This window comes from Dipodomys merriami, unplaced genomic scaffold (genome assembly GCF_024711535.1).
Source record: "Dipodomys merriami isolate MVZ:Mamm:240054 unplaced genomic scaffold, mDipMer1.0.p SCAF_49, whole genome shotgun sequence".
Taxonomy (NCBI): domain Eukaryota; kingdom Metazoa; phylum Chordata; class Mammalia; order Rodentia; family Heteromyidae; genus Dipodomys; species Dipodomys merriami.
The window spans coordinates 2,653,704-2,674,285 of NW_027206057.1; the positions used below are offsets into that span (position 1 = coordinate 2,653,704).

General features: G+C 38.9%; 1 protein-coding gene across 2 annotated transcripts; it reads left to right on the top strand.

Annotated features, from left to right (window-relative positions):
* The first annotated feature begins 4,711 nt into the window (after positions 1 to 4,711).
* Nabp1 (nucleic acid binding protein 1) lies at positions 4,712 to 19,001 on the top strand. Of its 2 annotated transcripts, XM_069995688.1 has the most exons (7): positions 4,712 to 5,301; positions 5,591 to 5,729; positions 8,757 to 8,828; positions 10,675 to 10,750; positions 11,386 to 11,440; positions 12,397 to 12,528; positions 14,982 to 19,001. In XM_069995688.1, exons 1-7 carry the CDS (start codon positions 5,211 to 5,213, stop codon positions 15,020 to 15,022), a joined length of 606 nt encoding a protein of 201 aa, XP_069851789.1. In that variant the 5' UTR covers positions 4,712 to 5,210; the 3' UTR covers positions 15,023 to 19,001. The 2 variants fall into 2 exon arrangements, with proteins under 2 accessions (XP_069851789.1, XP_069851790.1); XM_069995689.1 differs by lacking the exon at positions 14,982 to 19,001 and having other exon boundaries at positions 12,397 to 14,964.
* The last annotated feature ends 1,581 nt before the right edge of the window (positions 19,002 to 20,582 follow it).

Below are 20,582 nucleotides of genomic sequence, written 5' to 3' on the forward strand. Positions count from 1 at the left end.
CACTTGCTAGACAGGCACTCTACCACTTGGGCCATGCCTCAAGCTCATTTTGGTTTTATTTTTTGAATAAGGTCTCCCAGCAGGCATGGACTATGATCCTCCTGTTTACATATGCCACATAGCTGGGATGATAGATTGAACTATCATGCCCAGCTTTTTTGTTGGCTGAGATGAGACCTTGTGGGTTTTTTGCGCAGGCTTGTGTGGAACCCAGGTAGGGAAGCATTTCTTTCAAAGAGAAACTATGAAGTTATTTTCCACAAGTGGATTTTACAGTTCCCACAACAATCAGTCATTGGGGATGAGATGTTCTGCACTTATCACAGTGAATTATAAAGCTTTTGAAAAATCCAATGCCCTATTTAGATAATGAAATAAATGTACTTTTTAGAACATTTCCTTTTGAAGAAAAAGTATATACATGTATCAGTGTCAAATCCCAGCTCATAGTTGGGGCCTTTTACACATATTATTAAGCAATATATTAAAATGTTTAATATGTTTTAGCATTTGTTATTATACTTTGTGTAGCTGCTGAAGAAATCATTACTAAATATTCTGACTTTTTGTTAAATCTTTTAACAAAGATTTAAAAAAGATCTTTTTTGGACCTTGCCAATTATGTTACAAAGTGGATTATCTCTGTAATGTGAGAATACTGTGGTTTTTAATTTTTTTTTGGATTTCATACAAACCCTGTAATATCTAACAGTCTTGTTATAAGTTAAGACTATTACAACATTTTACATGTTATTGATGTTGTAATGGTTTTAAATAGATGGACAGTACAAACAAAATGCAAATGATATTCCTAATCCTAGAAACCAAAACCTGGAGTGAACATGAATACAAGGTGCTGGACATAATTTCCTGGAAACTTTTAGAATCTAGATGACTGCTATTTCTATATCCAGGATTCTAATGATTGCCCTCCTGTATCATTCTAGGTCCCATAAGCAACACTTCGTTGCAGAGTTGTGTTGAGGTACTTACATAAGAGTCCATCATCTCAGTAAGTTTGTTTTGGCCCTAAGAAATGAAGAAAGCCTGTAGACCAAACAGCTCTTTGAAAGAAGATTGGGAAATAATCTTATGACTATGCTAAAGAATCAGCAATATGTTCATTATAAACTAACTTGGTAAATTAAGTGATATGCTTTCATTCCACTGAAGAGTAATGTTAAGAAAGCTTGTTGGGGATAGCAATCTGACTTGTTGGTAGCCCCTATTTTCTTTCTATCAACCATCACTTTTGAAAAATGAAAATTGGGAGTTGTGAAAGTCAAATAACATGAATAGAAGAGTTTCTGTACTGCCCACCATATGTTGTCAAGGCTGTCTTTAGTTTTCGTTAATGAGAAAGCATGTGGTTGCCACTTCCTTTCTGAGAATTGCCAAGTGAGGAAGGAAGTAGATATTCAGCTGGTTCTGTCCTGGGGGAGGGAGAACTGAGAGGATGGGTTATTGCTTTCAGCACTGCCTTCTGCTTTTGCAGTACTTGGTTTCCTAAGTGTCAAATTCCTCTTTAGAAAATGTCAGTGTAATTAGTGTGAGTCGCCATACTTAATCCAATTAAATATGGGGGCAAATAGCTGAGAATTTAGGGAGTAGTTTACTATCTTTGCCCAAACTCTGGCCATGACTCTGCTCAACACTCTCAGTGTGGTTTCTCTTCTATTAACCTTTTAAAAAGCTCATCAAACTTAAAAGGAAAAAAGGCTTGTTTTCAATATTGCTTCTATGAATTTTTGTCTGCATTAAAAAATATATAGTTTTGAGGACTGTGACTGTAAGTTAATCCTGATGGAATGGGAGGTTCTTGTCAGGTGTCTTTGAAAACCATGATTTTGGCCATTGATTCTGCCATTAGCAGAAACGTTTTCATTTGATGCTGAAATTATGCTTATAATATTACTCTATGCCACTTTCCAGTGCTGTATCAGTATCTTTGGCACTCTGGGTCTTACTGGTTTATGAAATTAAAGCTTCTACTTCCTTAAGAATGTCTTGACTTTCTTGCTAACATGGCGTTTATTTTGAAAAAACTGTTTTTTAGGGCAATATATGTTACTTGTCTGTAGATATTTAGGAATTTGTGGCTCATGAAAAATATTCAGAAAAATACATGCATGCTTCTGATATCCAAATTCTCTGACACTCTCCCTAACATTTCTGCTACCAGTTAACTAGGTGACTCTTTAAAATCTTACAATATATTCTGGTGCTGCCACCTTATTTCTTCAGTCTATTTTGAACTTCCATCTAAACAGTAGTTCCAGGAAGGAAAAGCTTTGAAGTCACAATTACATAGGTTGTAAACCCACTTTGGCCATTCCTTAGTGATGAAGTAACTCTGGTGAGTTATTCACAGTGTTACTTACTGATTTTACTTATAGGTAAAATCAGTACTCATCAATATAAAGTCGATGAGAGGATTAAACAATGTTAGCTCATTATTCTTTTCTTTAGTAGAAAATAGATGAGAGGAAAATAAAGAGCATCTATGTACTGTCTACTAGGCACTAGTTGGACAATTTATTCTATTTCACTTGTTATAAAGCAGGATCCTACTTTTTTTCTGATAACGTATTTGCTAGATTATTTTTCAGGTAAAGTGTTTATGGATGTGAACTCCAAAAAATGGAAACAAAAGGTTTTATTTGTTATTTTTTATTGTCAAGGTGATGTATAGAGAGGTTACAGTTACACAAGGTAATAAAACAAGGTTTTATGTTGTTTTGCTTCTTGTTTTTTTCCCCTCCTTTGTTGCTGTTTTTGATTTCTGTACCTTTTGTCTTGTATGTAAATTTATCTTTGGGGGGGAGGGTAAAGGAGAGCACAGAAATGGTGGGACAAAGGGTGGACAAATGCAGCAGTGATAACTCACTAGACTCTATGTTGAAAATGAACTATATAATTTGTGGGGGAGAGAAAAACTGGAAGAAAATGAGGAAGAGGGGACACTGTTCAAAAAGAAATTCACTGATTACTTGACCTAGATAACTGTAACCCTTCTGAACATCACCTCTACAGTAACAATGAAATTAAAAATAAAAGTTTTATCCTACCATCCTAATTTGTATACCCCATGTATACTCCCTCCTCTCCCTTGACCTTTTCTCCAAAGCACTGAGCACTTATACAATTAGCTTTTCGGACAAACACTGTCTCCCCACTAGGGAGAGATCAAACTTGGATTCTCCCACCCTTGCTTCAACTAGAAGGTGAATACCATAATTTTTTATCTCATTTTTTGCTGCACAGTCTAGGAAAGATGCAGCTTGCAAAGTAGATACTTGAAAAATATTATTTGAATGGCTAGATGGTGAAAATATATATATATTTTTTGTCAGTCATGGGGCTTGAACTCTGGGCCTGGGCGCTGTCCCTCAGCTCTATAGCTCAAGGCTAGCTGGGCCACAGCGCCACTTCTGGTTATCTGGTGATTTATTGGAGATAAGAGTCTCAAGGCCTTTCCTGCTAGAGCTGGCTTTGAACCGTGATCCTCAGATCTCAGTCTCCTGAGTAGGTAGGATTATAGGCGTGAGCCACCGGGGCTGGCGTAAAATCAATATTATTTAGAGAGTTAAATATTCAGAGATAAGACATGCAGTAAACAATGACTTGAAAGTCCTTTTCTAAAGGTCTGGACCTGGACTTCCAAAAACAAATTGGTTCCTCAATTGTGAGAAGAGCATTTCCAATGAAATCACTGTGAAACTTTGAAAAAAAAAAAAAGTCGCACAACTAGTAAATAGCTCAACTAGTTTTTCTGTATCCTAAAACTCTTTATTTTAAAATTTTTATTGTAAAGATGCTGTACAGAGGGGTGACAGTTACATGAGTGAGGCAATGAGTATGTTTCTTGTTGACCAGTTACCCCTTCCCTCCTCCACTCCCCTCTCTTCTCCTCCCATCTCCCCCTCAAAAGAAAAAAACACTTTCTGTCCTTCAGGTTATATTTCAGGGTTCCTTGTTGTATGATCGATTCCCTTAGTTGCACAGTGTAAATCAGAAGGGTTGCGTTAAAAAGTGGAAGACCAGACCAGATGGTTAGGGTCGAAGTTCCTGCCGTCCTACAAGCTGGTGAATGGTCTCCAGCGAACTGCCCCATCTTCCTGGACCCCAATTTAACGGGCCTAGTAAGGGGGGGAGCACAACGCCAGCCTGCACCCACCGACCCATCCAACCACACTGTTCCTCATCAACTGCCCGCTTTCTATACCCACTGCATAATAAACCCCAAGCGTTCCCGAGACTGCAGGGCAACCGCGGAAGACTGAAGTTCTAATCAAGAAAAAGAAGGAAGAACTCCCGGACATCCTACTACGAGTAATAGAAGCCTAGGGAAGAAGGCCAAGCCAGGCAGGAAGCCACCGCTAGGAGGGGGCGGGGCCGAGAGCGGATTGGCAGGCCACAGGGGCGGGGCCCGCGCTGCTTACCCCAGGGGAAGAGCTGGGGAAGGCTGAGCTAACGTCCTTGATCTGTTCGCACCCCTGGGTTTCTCAGGGCCAGGCGGAAAGGCGGGCGTGGCCGCGGGCGTGCCGACGCGTCGTGACGCCACAGGAGGCGGAGCCTCCGGGGAGTCCAGCCGGCCGGCGGGCGTGGCCGCAGGCGTGCCTACGCGTCATGACGCGCAGGAGGCGGGGCCTCCCGGGAGTTGAGCCGGCGCGCGGGCGGGCGCGTTGGGCAGTCGCTGCTGGGGACGCGGCGTGCGTGGAGACCGTGTTGGGAGCTCAGGTTTTGCCGTCACAACCCGTCCCTTTGCGGAGCCCGGGTCCGCCGGGACGCGCGCCCGTGCGTGTGTGAGCGGGACGTAGGGCAGAGGTGTCCCTTGGCCGTCTTTTTCACTCTTCTTTATTTTGAGCCCCTCTCCCCGCCGGGGCGGTTCTCGCGGCGTCTCCGGCCCGGCTGCCGGTCGGAGCGGGCCGGCGTCCGGCCTGGTCCGGGTTGTTTTTCCTTTCGAAGTTGTGAGCGCTTCCCCCCCCCCCCCCCCATCTTTTTTCTTGTTTGACGCATTTTTCTTTTTTCTGCTTTTTGGCCCAGTGCCTCCCCGGCTGTGGTCCTGACACACCCGCCTTCTGCCCCCTCTTTCGCCGCCCCCCCCCCCGCCCAGGGTCGCCCTCCTCCCCGCCCCGGGCCCGGGAGGGTGGGGAGCTGCCCCCGCCCGCCCGCCCGCGTCTCCGCAGCCGAGCCCGCACTGCCTCAGTATGAACGGGGTCAACGACCCGCCTCTGTTTATAAAAGATATTAAGGCCGGACTGAAAAACTTAAATGTCGTCTTTATTGTCCTGGAGATAGGTAAGTGGGGTCAGCAAGACCACCCCACCGGCCCCGTGCGCTCCCCGGGGCCGGACCTGCCCGCCGCCGCCGCCGCCGCCGCCGCCGTCGGGAGCCGGGCCCCCCACCCCCACCCCGCCGCCCACGTGAGCTCCGATCCGGGACTCGCGGGGAGAAGCCCGGCTCCACCTCGTCCACCTGGCAGACGTCTTACCCCCCGGGAGAGCATAGAGAGAGGGGGGACGGAGGGCACCTGCTCGGTGATCTCACACACCCCCTGCCCTCCCTTCTGCTTTTTCAATCTTCACAGGACGCGTGACCAAGACCAAAGATGGCCATGAAGTGAGATCGTGCAAAGTAGCTGATAAAACGGGCAGCATCACCATCTCCGTGTGGGATGAGGTCGGCAGCCTCATACAGACAGGCGATATTATACGGTTGACCCGAGGGTAGGTATGCTCACAGCGGGAGGGCCGGGGAGGAGTGAAGGGTACGAGTTGCCTGATTCTCCCCCCCCTCCCCCCCCCGGGATCCCGACCGCTTCTGAAGTTGGGGGACTTCTGTGCGGCCAACTCTCCAGAAGTTGTCCCAACCCCCCCCCCCTCAACTTTGTGGTGATCCAACACCTCCTTGTACCTACTGACTATGGGGTTTCAGGCAGGAAACACCCCGCCCACGAGTTTACATTTACAAAACTATTCTGGGGAGTCGTTTAGTTGTTTTAGTAGATTGGTATGCTCCACACTTAAATTAGTTGTTTAATTCTTTTAACGGCTTGAAATTCCTGGGGTTTTTTTTTGGGGGGGGGTTGCTTTTTGTATTTAGAGGAACTAAAAATAGTTGAGGAAATTTAGGTGTTTTTTTTTTTTGTTAATAATCAGATTTGTACTCAGAAAAAAGTTGATAGGATTTGGAAGACTCATCTTGAAAATGATTGCTTCTGTTTTCTGTTTTAAGATCTTTGTATGAAACCAAAACACAATATTGCAGAAAACATTCAGCAGAGGACCCCTGTGATACCTTCATCAGAAAATGTAGTTGGCAGATCTGTGACTTTGGAAAAAAAATTAACTTTTTTAGTTAAGATTTTTTATTAGCCGACATTGGTTAAGGGGACTTTCATTTGGACATTTCCATACATTCCTATCTGTCTCTTACCTCTTCTTATCCCTTATCCCACTTTTTCTCCTTTTTTAAAAATTGACTATTGACTACCAAATCTTTTGGAAAGACCAGAAAATAATTTAGGAAATACAGTCAGGAAGCTTTTGTGATCAATAGAATTGTAATAATGTAAAATTGGTCATTAGTAAAGTAGGGGAGATTGATGTTGGTGTTATAAATAGAACCTAAGAGGTATTGGAGTGTTCTGAGTATAGGAGCCTCCTGTAAGGTAGAGTAAGACTGTGTCATACAGGCCTTGGGACAAACACCTTCAGGAAGTGAGGTAAAGTATCTAACCAGGAAGTGGGAGTCAGGACTTAGACATTGTATTCGCTTACACTGACTCATTGTGACCTTAATTACATCTTTTAAACCTCCACATCTTTAAGTGACAAAAAAGAAAATTCCTCCCTGGGAAGGTGTGGTAAGGATTAACATAATAACATTTTTTTGCTTCTGAAGTATTTTTCTCCCAGGGATCAAAAACCATACTTTTTTTTTTTTTTGGTCGGTCGTGGGGCTTGAACTCTGGGCCTGGGCACTGTCCCTCAGCTCTTCAGCTCAAGGCGAGCGCTCTACCACTTGAGCTATAGCGCCACTTCCGGTTTTCTGGTGATTTATTGGAGATAGGAGTCTCACGGTCTCTCCTGCCCGGGCTGGCTTTGAATCGAGATCCTCAGATCTCAGCCTCCTGAGTAGCTAGGATTACAGGCGTGAGCCACCAGCGCCCGGCTTTTTTTTTTTTTTTTTTTATGTGGATCGTGGGGCTTAAATTCTGGACCTGGGCACTGTTCCTGAGATTTTTTTGTTCAAGGCTAGTAGTACTCTACCATTTGACCCACAGCTCCGCTTCTGGCTTTTTGGTGGTTAATGGAGCTGAGTCTTGTGGACCTTCCTGCTTTGAACTGGGTAACTCACATCTCAGCCTCCTGGGTAACTAGGATTTACAGGTGTGAGCTACTTACCAAGGGCCCCCAGCTAAAAACTGTTAAACTGAAAACAGCATCTCATTTCAAATATTTTGTATTCTGTGGCCACAGTTTTGAATACCCATCAAAGCATTGATCAAAAATTAAACATTTAAGGAGCACAATTACCAAAGACTATGGTTCAAAAGGGAAATTCAAACCTAGAGAAGTTCTCTTTACTAATTTCAGTATGACCTTGGGAATTAGGAAGTTAATACACTTGGTTTCCCTTTTCCCTTCTGTAAAATTAAAATGGGAATAATTGTACATTACTTAGTAAAATAACACTGCTTGGAATGTAGTCAACTGTAAGGCTTTTAAATTCTGGTTAACTCTAAGAAAAACATCTCTGGATAAAAGGCCTACCTAACATTTACTTAATGGTTTGAATGCTAGCATGTGTACTGTAAAGCCATGGGAACTTGATCAGTGTTCTCATCCCTTAAACATGAGAAAGTTAAATGTTTCAAGTTTCTTCCCTCAAAATATGCATTAAAATTTACATTTGTAAGTATAAAAGTAAAACATTACTTTTTGAAATGTTAATGCACCTGAGTTAATCCTGGGTAACTTTTTGTATGATTTGAGAACCATTGAAAACCAAACCCTGCGTTGATTTTTATTAAATTGGTTATATTTCCCTTAGTAAGGTTATTATGTTTAAGTGATGCTTATATCTTCTCTCAAATTGCTGAGAATAAATACTTTTTTCAGCCAGGTTTGAACGAGTTGGAAATTGGGAAAAGTGGCAAAAAGATTTGTGACTTCAGTTTGTTTTTCAAAGCATTTACTGAATTTTTCCAAATTTTCAGTAGTTAAGTGTCTTAGATATCTGGAGAAAAACTCTTAATCTTAGTGTCTGAATGACTGGATGTGTCAGTGAGTAAAAATTAAGAAAAATACTTCAATTTCTGCAATTAAACACTCTTTGTTATGAAAAGGTAAGTTGCAAGAAGACTTTCCTGTTTGACTTTTTTTTTTTTTGGCAAGGTTTCATTTTGTAGCTTAAGCTGGCCTTGGATTCACACTTATTTGGTCCAGGCTGACCTTGAACTTGAATCCTCTTATGACCACCTGAGTGCTAGGATTACAAGCATGTGCTACCATGCCTGGCTTACGAAGACTTGTGCTGTTTTCTAGGGTTCTAGTTTTTAGATCCATTATAATTTGGCAGTAGAATTTTCTTTGTATTACTTTTTTGTAAGTAGCAAGTAAAAGTTAGATTCTTTGTATTTGAATTAGTGGTAAATACATTCAGGGTTTGATTTCCACTTCTACCTCATTTAAAAAATATGTATTAAGTAGAATAATACATATTTCTGAAGACCTATTTTTTTTCTCTAGATATGCATCTATGTGGAAAGGATGTCTGACGCTTTATACTGGAAGGGGTGGTGAACTTCAAAAAATTGGGGAGTAAGTATATAACTGAATAAGTCACAAATCATGTCTTAACTGGTAGATATATGGTATAATCTATACACTGAAAGCTTTCTTGGCTTTTTAGGGGGAAGGGGCTGGGTAAGCTGACTTTGACAGCCTCGTATTGTATTTATACGGGTACTAGTTTAACAGCTGTCAGTACTGTAGTGTTGAGAACGTCAGAAAGTCTGTTTGTCCTGGCAAAGAGCAATGGGACACAGCAGTGGAGACCAGCCCCCGTGGGACTATTGTGTAGACTTTAGAAACCTTTCTTGCTCAAGCCTCATCTGAGGTAGTTTTTCTCTTCCTGCAGTTAACCAAAACAAGCTGAGTTTCTACCCACAGGTTTACATTTTCTTTTTCTCTGTGTATGTATGGATGAATTTGTACTCTTGTTAAAAGGACTTGCAGCACTGTAAACTGAAGTCCTATATTTATTCACGGTCTAGGTGTGGTGCAGGCAGCCGCAATGCGGGCTCCCATACACTGCCACCTTGGTAATGATCTCCACCCTGACCTGGAGGATCCGTCCTCTCTAGGGGTGTAAAGGTAATTTCAGCCTTCATGCTAGCCTAGAGGTATGGGGTTGTTTTCATAAGTATGGTACAGGCAGTGAGCCAGATCATTACTTTATTCTAATTTATCCGTCCATGAAATTGGGAGATATTTTAAAAAGAGAAGGAACAAATGGTACCCAAGTAAAAACAATCAAAACCACAATAAAAACAAAGCAAGGAAATCTTGCTGAGGTGAGGTACTTTGTCTAAAGAATACAGTCAGTAATGAAAGACACAATCTAGATCAGCAACTCCATTGAACACTAACACCTTCACCAGAAGGAAAATTAGAATCCATTCATGTTTATATTTGTACTAGTGCAGTTAGACCCTTTTTCTAAAAGGTCTTAGAGTCAGTATTATGGCACCTAGCCATACTTACTGTAATGTAGGTTCAGTTAAGTGAAGAACTACAGGGGGTCTCATTTGATGGCTGCTCTTTGTCAGAGTCAGTTTAGGACTTCCCAAAAGTTTGTCCTTTTTTCTTTTTTTTTTTTGGTGCCAGTACTAGATCTTGAACTCAGAGCCAAGGTGCCCTCCCCTCCTCTTTTCCTGCTTAAGCCATAGCTCTACTTTTGGCTTTTTGGTGGTTAATTAGAGGTAAGAGTCTCATGGACTTTTCTGCCTGGGCTGGCTTCGGACCTCAGACATCTGATCTCAGCTTCCTGAGTAGCCAGGATTACAGGTGTGAGCCATTAGCATCTGGCTTGTATTTCCTTTTTAAGTGAATTGAGGAGCTAAGCAGATGCTTATGAGTAAACTTGATACTCATCATATTTTTCTTTTAAAAGAAGTTCCAGGATAATCTTGTGGCTAGCCTGTTACCTTTATCACCTAGAATCAGTTATTAATCTTGATGGTTGTCTTTGTAGATTGACCCTGTTTGGCCAAAAGAATGATTGAATGAATGTGTATAATGGATCAGGGCAAATCCATCACCACTCTGAAGAAAAAACACTTATACCTTAATTAAACCATTTTATCAGTCTTCTGTGGACAAACTCGATACAGATACCTTTTGGTGTCTTTGGTCTTTGACAGTATTTTGCAGTACAAAAGAATAATTTACAAATAGAGCTATATGTTAGAGATAGTTAAATACTTGATGTTTATGTCATGTAATAATTGATGTAAGTTTTATTATAAATAGCATTATCTACCATGTTACCATTAAGGAATTTCATTGACACCTAAATCCTCCAATCCTATACGTCAAGAATGTTTCACAAAAAAAGTTTGATGACTTACAGAAGTCATTTAACTTGTCCTTTATTTTCTTTCAGATTTTGTATGGTTTATTCAGAAGTACCAAATTTCAGTGAGCCTAACCCAGATTATCGAGGACAGCAGAACCAAGGGGTAATTAGCCTGTATATATACATATATATTTTTTATTAGAACAATATGGCCAGTAATTTTATAACCAGACTAACTGTATAAGACCTAGAGTATATGAAGAGAATTATATTTTTTAACAAGTCCTTTAATTATTTTTTTATTATGTATGTTTTGACAGTCTGTAGCTTAGGACACCACAGATAAATGTTCCACTTAGCACTTTGCAAAGTGACAAGTAATACAGGAAATACAGACTGTAACAGAAGCTCTGCAGGTTTGGGGATAATTCCTGAATATTTTAACATTGAGTGGTCTTGAACAGATTTTTTTTTGGCCACTAGGGCTTAAACTCTTGGATTTGGATTGGGCACTGTAACTGAGTTTTTTTGCTCAAGGCTAGCACTGTACAACTTGAACCACAGCACCACTTCTGGCTTTTTTTTGTTTATGTAGTGATAAGGAATCAAACTCAGGGCTTCATGCATGCTAGGCAAGACGCTACCACTGAGCCACATTCCCAGCTGGCCAGATTTTTTTCAAATGGTTAAAAACAAATTTTTTTAAAAGCCATACAACTATAAAAGGATATGATCATTTTAAATGTCTTAATTGTGTTATTTTAACTTCATTTGATTAACTCAATAAAAATTTTTTAGGTACATAATGAGCAGAAGAATAGTAATATGAATACAGGTACATTTGGACCAGTGGGTAAGTTTTTTGGTTTCCTATGTTTGTATTCAAGCATAGAAATTAAACGAATTAGGAAAGAGGTCTAGGAAGGAAAAACACCTCTAGACAAAAAAAAAAAAATACGATTACAGAAGGCCTACCAATATATGGAATACCCCAGTAATTTTCTAGAAGGTAGATACACTTGCAAGCCAATTTATTGAATACATTGTTGTCTAAGCACAATAAAACCAACTCTAAATCTTGGTGATATCTGTTAAAGAGGTTGGTTATTTTTCTGCTTTTATAAAATTTCTCTAATCTAGTGATTACTTACAATAGATGGAGTATTGCTGATTGCTTTAGTTCACTAAAAGACTAATTTTAGAACTACAACTCTAAATTTAATATCATAGTTTTTAACATACTGTTAGCTGCCTTTTTAAAAGATTAGCCTTTACCCCTCAGGCCTCTGGTAATTGTGCTTGGAGCCTTGTTAGATGTTTTTGAAACTTTTGTTAAATTAACTGGGGATAAGTCTTTTATGACTAGAGTTTATTAGGTTAGCTTATGTTTTATTTGACCTAATGGCATACTTGGCACAAAGTTTCCATTGGAAACTTCTGCCTGCTTAGAAAAAGTTAGGATTATGTTGTCTGCTTTGAAACATTAACCTTCTGAGTCAAATGACAATATATATAAATGCTTTTTTTCCTATTCTTTTTTTCTTCTACACTTACATTCGTTATATGTCTGCTTTTTTTTGTTTTTAATTGTATTTCTAATTTTATTGGAAGACTTGGCCTTTTTTCCCCTTTGTATTAATATATTGCGAAGTTTATGTATTTACAGTGATAATGCAGCCCACTTGTTTTCTTCAGTGTAAAAATAATGGAGTTTCTATTTGGGACTTTCATTTTTGGGATTTCTCTATTTCTATAGCTTACTGTAGACCACTTCAGAAAATGATAATTTCTTTTCATATTCTTTCTTAGGAAATGGTGTTCAAACTGGCCCCGAATCAAGGGGATACCAAATTTCTTATTCTGGTAGAAGCAATGGCCGGGGACCGACCTATCCACAGCTATCAGGAGCAGCTAATAATCACACAGTCATGACCACAATAAGTAATGGCAGGGATCCTCGGAGAGCCTTTAAAAGATGACCTATGCCAAAAAGTCACATGTAGTTTTTGAACTACATGCCCTACTTGAACACTTATTGCACTTTTATTTATCATTAACTGTGAAAAATATGTCCTTTATTACTTTTACATTTTTGGTTTGTTAAGAAGAGTGGTTGGTTTTTATAGCAAAACTGTTAAACTACTCAAGTATCCTATTGAACAGTAAGAGCACTCTGAAAAGTAGGGGCATTTATTTTAGAGCAAGAATTATTGGATATCTTCTTTAAAAAAATCTGTACCCATGTTAAGGGTGAGTTACTTGAGATATCAAGCTTTATAGCCTCTATGAGTCTATCTTCTGTATATGTTTTTGTAATATTTGACAAAGTTTAATGGGGTATATTATAGGTGTCTTAAATTCAGGTATTTGCCAACTAAAGCAATAACCACCAAAAATTAGAAACTTGATCAATGCTAATAGCCATTTTTGAGTGTTTGTGACTCCAGGAATAACCGACTATATTGAGTGACTGCTATTAAGATTTTTCCTAGCCCTGAATCATTCAGAATTCTTGTTGTATTGCCCCCAAACAAATTTCTTTACCAAAATTATGTAATAAAAGTAAGAAAGTACATTTACTTTCTGTAATGTAGTACTCTTTCACATTTGTTTTTAAAATTGCAGATTATGTTGCAGGAAAATTTGAAGCTAAGGCCTTAAATACTAAGTTGAAATTACCATGTTAAATATTAAAATGTAGTTTGGAGGAGTTGTAAAACCATAATATATATATATATATTAATCTGATTATTAAAAAATAATTGTAGATAAATATAATGAAAGTGATTTACATTGAATCCATGTAGCAGTATGCAGTCTTAAGTTGTCCTGGTACTTAACTGGTACTCAGCCTTCAGTGGAAATTCTAGATAATAATTGCCTTGGAGTTGTGTGTGTGCCATAATTTTGGAACTTGATTGACACAGCATTATAAGCAAAAGTTACATGACTCTCAAAGTGGATTACAGCTTTATTCAGAAATGTTAATGTGGAATTTATTTATATGTTATGGTACCCAGTTTTACTTTTTACAATAAGGGTGGATAGCTAGTAAATTTTTTCCTTTGTTGAAGTTCACATCTTCTTTTGAATAAAACTTGTGTTAATGTTAACAGTTCTACCTAATTTTTACTCTTTTTTTATGACAACAATGGAGAAACCTGTACATCTTCTTGAGATTGTAATAACATTAACTTGGAGACTTCTTACTTTTATATTTGTTGTTGTTGTTGTTTTTCCACTTTTGTTTCTTTTTTTTTCCTACCTCAAATCAAACAATAAAGTCATAGCATTTTAAAATTTCATAGAATTTGAGTATAATTTGTGCCAGGTTTTTTTCCCCCCCTCTAGTTCAGTTTATTTTACATGTGTTTTTAAACAATATGCATGTAATAGGCCACTGGAGATTGTTGAGTAGTAGACAAAATACTGAGTTGTTGCAGTTTGCTTTTTTCTTTTTTTGGTCTGTCGTGGGGCTTGAACTCTGCGCTTGGGCACTGTCCCTGTGCTCTTCAGCACAAGGTGAGCCGCTCCACCACTGGAGCCACAGCGCCACTTCTGGTTTTCTGAGTGGTTTGTTGGAGATAAGAGTCTCATGGACTTCAGTGCCCAGGCTGGCTTTGAATGCTAATCCTGAGATCTCAGCCTCCTGAGTAGCTAGGATTACAGGCATGAGCCACTGGCACCTGGCTTCAGTTTGCTTTTAGTCTCCAGTTCTGGGGTTTTGTTATGATAGGAAAACATTTGTTTATGATTGATGGATTGATTCATTCATATTAAGTGTTACAGGTAACTTGGCTTTGTGACTTCAGATTTTTTTACATTTCATAATGCGTAAAACAGGGATTGAGATAGATTATATTTTATAAGACTACCAATAGGATGAACAAAAAATGCTACAAAGAAGTAGCTTTAACTTTTAAAATATAAGTAGGAGCAGGAGCAATACTTCTTTGAAGTTACTTTGGAGAGAATATAGTGTTAAAGGTGACTGAAGAAAGTTTTTTTGAGTTTGAGAAAACAGAAATACTGCCAGGTGTAGATTCCAGACTGAATTCTTGCTTCATTTTCTCATCTGGGATGCTGGGGAAGTTGTGAGGGTTGAAACCTTACTAAGCCTTGGATTGTGAAACTATAATAAGTAAGAATACTTTTTTTTTGAAGTTAGACTTCCATGTAAGTAATTAGAATATTTGGTAAGTAAGCAGTCATAGTTTATTAATACTGACTTAAACCGCAGTCAAATATGCAGAATTGGATGTGGAAGTTTTGTGATCCTTTAACTTGTTCACAATAAGGAGAAAAAGATCTAAGTTTTGTACTTTTGTAATTGATACTGTTTGAATCTTGCTCTGTGGTTTTATTATTTATTAACAAGTTTCTTTCTTCTTAAGGTAAGCCACTACTACAAAGCAAAATGAATCACACTTCATAGTGAATGTTTGCCTTTCCTGTTTGCTTGGACAGAATCATCTGAAGACGAGGAAGAAAGTTTCTACCTTCCTCTTCCCTGGCGCTTTCTGCTGTCAACTTGGAAATAAGTTTAAACAACACCTAGTGAAACAAATACCATTTGGTATAGATTTGGTATAGAAGTGCCCTTCTACTACAATTGAGCCCCCCCACCCCCATATTCTTTCTATGAAACCAGTGGGTCAAAGCCTGATCAAACAGGGTTGCCCCACTTGTTAAGGGTAGAAGTATTAGGTAGTTACCATGGAATCGAAACTGAAAGATGAAGTGTGTAAGGCCACTTAACAGTATTTAATAGAAGGCTGCAGTATGCTTTGTCATAAGCATTTGGACATCCAGATTTTCCTAAATGTACCAACTAATTTTGTATTTTCCTGTGGTTCATGGTAGTTTTGCTTTTAAATTTGAGACAGATTAATATCCTCAATATGTGTAGTTCTGAGTGTGTCACTTCAAGTTTTTATCATTGGACAGTTCAAATGAATGTTTAATTTTCAAGGTGGTTAAGGACAAGGGAATGATGCTGGAAAAGAAAGGAGTAGAAAATTAAGTTTATAATTTGTGAAGTGACTTTTTTTGTGTGTGTGCCCATCTTGGGGCTTGAATTTAGGGCCTAGGTATGGCCTTGAGCCTGCTCAAGGCTAGTACTCTGCCACTTGAGCCACAGCTCCACTTCCAGCTTTTTGCTGGTTAATTGGAGATAAGAGTCTAATGGACTTTGCTGTCCTCACTGGCTTCGTTTGAAGTCAGTGTCAGATCTCAACCTCCTGAATAGCTAGGATTACAGGCATGAGCCAACAGCACCCAGCATGATGTGACAACTTTTGACGTATAAGAAGATAGTTTTCTAAGGAAGTACATATTGTTTAGATCAGATTTAGGTAGGTCCCACTGGTAGTTGGAAGTTTGTAATTTTTAAAGGGATCTAACAATTTAGCTTATAGAAATGACTTCACTCTTTTTTTTTTTTTTTTTGGGTCTGGTCGTGGGGCCTGAACTCTGGGCCTGGGCCCTGTCCCTCAGCTCTTCAGCTCAAGGCTAGCGCTCTGCCACTTGAGCCACAGCGCCACTTCCAGCTTTTTTCTTATGTGGTGCTGAGGAATCGAACCCAGGGCCTCAGGCATGCAAGGCAAGCGCTCTACCACTGAGCCACCTTCCCAGCCCATGACTTCACTCTTAAGTCATTAACATAATGGCTATTTTCTTCAAGGCATTTTAGGCTGTATATGATTCTAAAGTCCTCTCATTTATTTGGGAGCAGTTTAGACACAACAAATGGAATCCTGTGAAGCAGTATCTAATTGTATTCTTAGGCTTCCTTGCCCTATTACTTTAAAAAAAGAGATCTAGTTTGCCTTTTTTTATCTCCTGATGAAAATGAACATTTCTAGTAGGTAAAGATGATTAATCATTCTCTAGTATGGGCAGATGAAAGGATAGGGACCGATACTTGGCTATGGTGAAGAACATGTATGTTGAAGTTCCAGACAAGTGGTTACAGTTGGAGTGATTAAGCAGTCCCACATTTCACAAAGCAGTTGTAATGATTAACAATTCAGCTATGCTTCCTAGGAAATTGTGGCCTTTGAAAGCAGCACTGTCATTAATGATGTGATACGCTCTAAGTGAGAAGCTAGAAAACAATATTTTACTTTCTAGGTATATTTATCTGATGCCTCAAAGTTTGCTTTCTTTGGAATGTACAAAAGTGGATTCAAATACTCTAAACAAATTTCTCCAGTTTCTTCACTAATGGGGTCTATTGATGTTTCCCAAAGCACATCACAGACTGAGGAACAGACTTAACAGAAAATCAAACTGACAAACCATTTAACAGTTTTTCCTTTTAACATGTAGACTCAAAGATTTTTTTTTTTTTACCACTATGAGTAATCAGTCCGAGAAATAATAAACGAGCACTTTAACTTGATAGAAGTTGAAACTTTCTATAGTCTTTGTAGATGATATACAATTTGACTCCCCAAACAACATTCCAGTCCAAGGCCATGACTCACTGTCAAACTATAGTTGAGCCAATGTATCTTAAGAACCATTGCATACCTCATTATCCAGTGATCTAGCTTAACATCATCTGAAGGACCATTGTTAGGCTGGCAGGACATGAACTCTGGCTCATGCTTGCTCATAGCTGGCCCTCTGCCACTTGAGCCCTACCTCCACCCTGACTTTTTTTAAGTGAGATAGTGTCTCACAGACTTCTGTACAGGCTGACTTTGAACCTTGATTTTTCTAGGTCTCTACTGCCTTAGTACCTAGGGTTACAGCATGAGCCACTGGTGCCATACAACATGTTTTTGAAAGTCTGCTTTTTGTTTTTTTAAAATATATTTTATGCCTAACTTACACTTAAAAAATGCATCTGGATTGAGTAATTCAGTTTCTTGGTTCATATATTGAGTATAGGACAAATAGATATTGGAAGAAAAATTGTTAATAAGTCACCTACCTACATGAGCTACCAGGAGTTTATTAGATGTATATGTTAATCTGACCTAGGAAATAATTTATAAGTGTTAAGTTTAAGAGACTTGCATATGAAATACCCTCGTGACATATTTATTTTTGGTCCTGGGGCTTGAAGTCGGCCTGGATGCTGTCTCTGAGCTTTTATGTTCAAGAATAGTGGTCTACCATTTGAGCCACAAATCCACTCCTGTCTTTTGGGTGGTTAGTTGGAGCTAAGGGTCTGATAGGCTTTTATGGACTTTGCTGCCTGGGATGGCTTTGAACTGCAACCCTCAAATCTCAGCCTCCTGAGTAGCTAGGATTACAGACGTGAGCCACCAGCACCCACCTGGCTAGAATTTTTTTTGTTGTTGGTTCAATAATTTTATAAAAAATTGTACCACTCTGTTCCTTAATTCCATATTATGGCTGTGGTGTACATATTCCATGAATTTGCTGTAGAGCACACCATTATCCACGTGATGTTTTTTTACGAGTATATACATGGCATGATTCAGTTCCATATAGTATGTGGAACTGATCTTCAGTTTCAACTATGTCTAGCCCTAATAAAACAAATTTCTACCAAGTGCTAGAGTACTTAGATGAAGAATAAAATTTGTAGTCAACACTAGTGCCATCTACTGGATGGTAACTACATAGTTTGTGTAGTTTAGGAATTTGGCTTAATGTGGAGAAAAGCTTCCAGTTCACAAGATACAATTTTTGATTGTTTAAGCACGGTATGAATGATCATTAGTAGTTGTATCATTTGTTTAATTTTAGTTATAAAGGAGGAATTCTTGGTGACATCAAATATACCCTCTTTATTTTGTATTGTAACCCCTCTGTACATCACCTTTAAAGGTGATGTACAAGTAAATTCCCTCATTTTAAAGCACATTAAAACCTAAACTCTCCCATTTATATTCTATTTGTCAGTATTATCAGTAGAAAGTGCATGATGTTTTGGAGAAAAGGAAGTATAACCTGAATCTGCCCTTATAAATTTTATTTCTTTGCCCAATGGAATATCATAAAATTACTGCTGTTCTCCTAGTTATGTGAGCTTTGTAGAGCAACCTGTTTTAAATGGTAGAGTATACTTTGGTAAAAATCTGTTTTGGAACTGAGATGTTGATTTCAGTCTGGGTCTGCTCTTAACTGGCTCAGTGACCATGACCCTTATAAGGATAATTGGGCCACATACTGGCAGGGTTAGAAGGACAGTATGAGAACACTTCTAAACTATGTATGTGCATCTGTACACCTAAGATTCAACAATGTTAAGCACTTTTCCCCCCTTGACCAATGGAAATAAGACAAATACAAGCCATTTCTAGAATTTTTTTCATTTAAGAATAGAGCTAGGATAACTGCAGTTTTAAATAAAAGCTCTTTGAATTATTGTAATTATTTTTTCAAAACCCTAAGATTTTGCAATAGTTTCTGGGCACAGCAAAGCATTCACGCTGATTATTTGCCATGCCATCATGTAGGCTGGATTAGAAAGATACCCACTAGTTCAGTACCTGTGCTGTTTTGCTTTCATCTTCTCCCAGAAGGCACGGACTTCGTTATGAAAGTGAAGAGGAAGAGGGAGCAATGGGCTGAGAGAAGTCAGTGGCCAAGAGGAAGGCAGAGGGTGCACTGAAGGCAATTCCTCTAGTGGCATGCTTGAGGATTGCTGTGCACCGAGAGGTTCAGGATAATTTGCTTACAATAAATTTGGCTGTATATACCAGTATATTTATACTAAGGCTTTCCCAATAGCTCTAATTATCACCTACCTGTCCATTCCCTCATCAATCCATTTTGAATAGTACATGTTTTAAATATTTCCTACATATCGATTCATGAGAATTTATTATTAACAAGTTTGAAATGAATCCCAGTATTTTTGAGTTTGACCAAGTGCTAGACAAACCCATGGAATTTGAACCTCAAGAACTAGAACATTGCCATCACTCTGGAACTTTCCCTTGTGCTCTTTTAGTCACATGGTCCCAGTGGCCCTAAGTGGCTATCAGTTCTAATATTAAACAACATTATTTTAGCTTAAAGGGAAAATTCTATACAAGCTAAGGTCAACTCTAGATTTTATTTTCAGCTTTTAACTCCAACCATACCAGAGTGCAGTCAAACCTACTTCATTTAGAAATGTAATTCCAAAACTTTACATGTTTTAATATTTTTTTTTGCTGACCTATAGAAACTCAGCTAATAACTTGCGTTACGCTACTAAGTTTAGAGTTAGTGTACTATGCATAGGAAAAGATGACTGATCATATGAAAGGATATGTTCACCAAATTTCTTGAATTTCCTCAACACCTTTCTACCACCTTAGTATGTAGAGTTCTTTCACCAAGAATTTTAAACACAAAGCTATATTGGAAAGACTTCTGATGTCTACCAATTCAGAGATGGCTGACTGGGTACAGAGTATTCACACAGTGGAGTTCTGAGTAGTTCTGTCTTGGGTGAAAAAACTACTTGTATGAGATGATTTTTAAAATATTAGGTATTGAAGTTGTGGAATGGTACCTATAGTATGCTATCTTTTTGAAAGTATTACTATTATTTTCCTCTGAGAATGTAAGATATCGCTAATTTCTTATGGGGAAGGGGAAGTAACAGAAAGTAGATACTTTTAGAAACATAAATTTCTACACACATGAACACATTGAGACAAGATAAAAATATCAAAAGCAAAGCCAGGAACCCAGTGGCCCACATTTGTCATCCTAGTTACTGAGGAGGCTGAGATCTGAGGATTGTGGTTTGAAGCCAGTCAGGGCAGTAAGTTTGTGAGAACCTACTCCAACTAACCAGCAAAAGAGCCTGAAGTGAGGCTGTAGCTCAAGTGGTAGAGCACTGCCTTGTGCAAAAATCCTCAGGAACAGCCCTAGGTCTGGCACACAGTGAAAGCAAAATAGAATTAATGAAAGTGATTGTGTTGTATCTTAACTATTAGGAATTATTTCAAGTATTTTTTATAGTACGGTGATTTGAACTCAAGGCCTTACCCTTCCTATACTATACCACTGAGCCATGC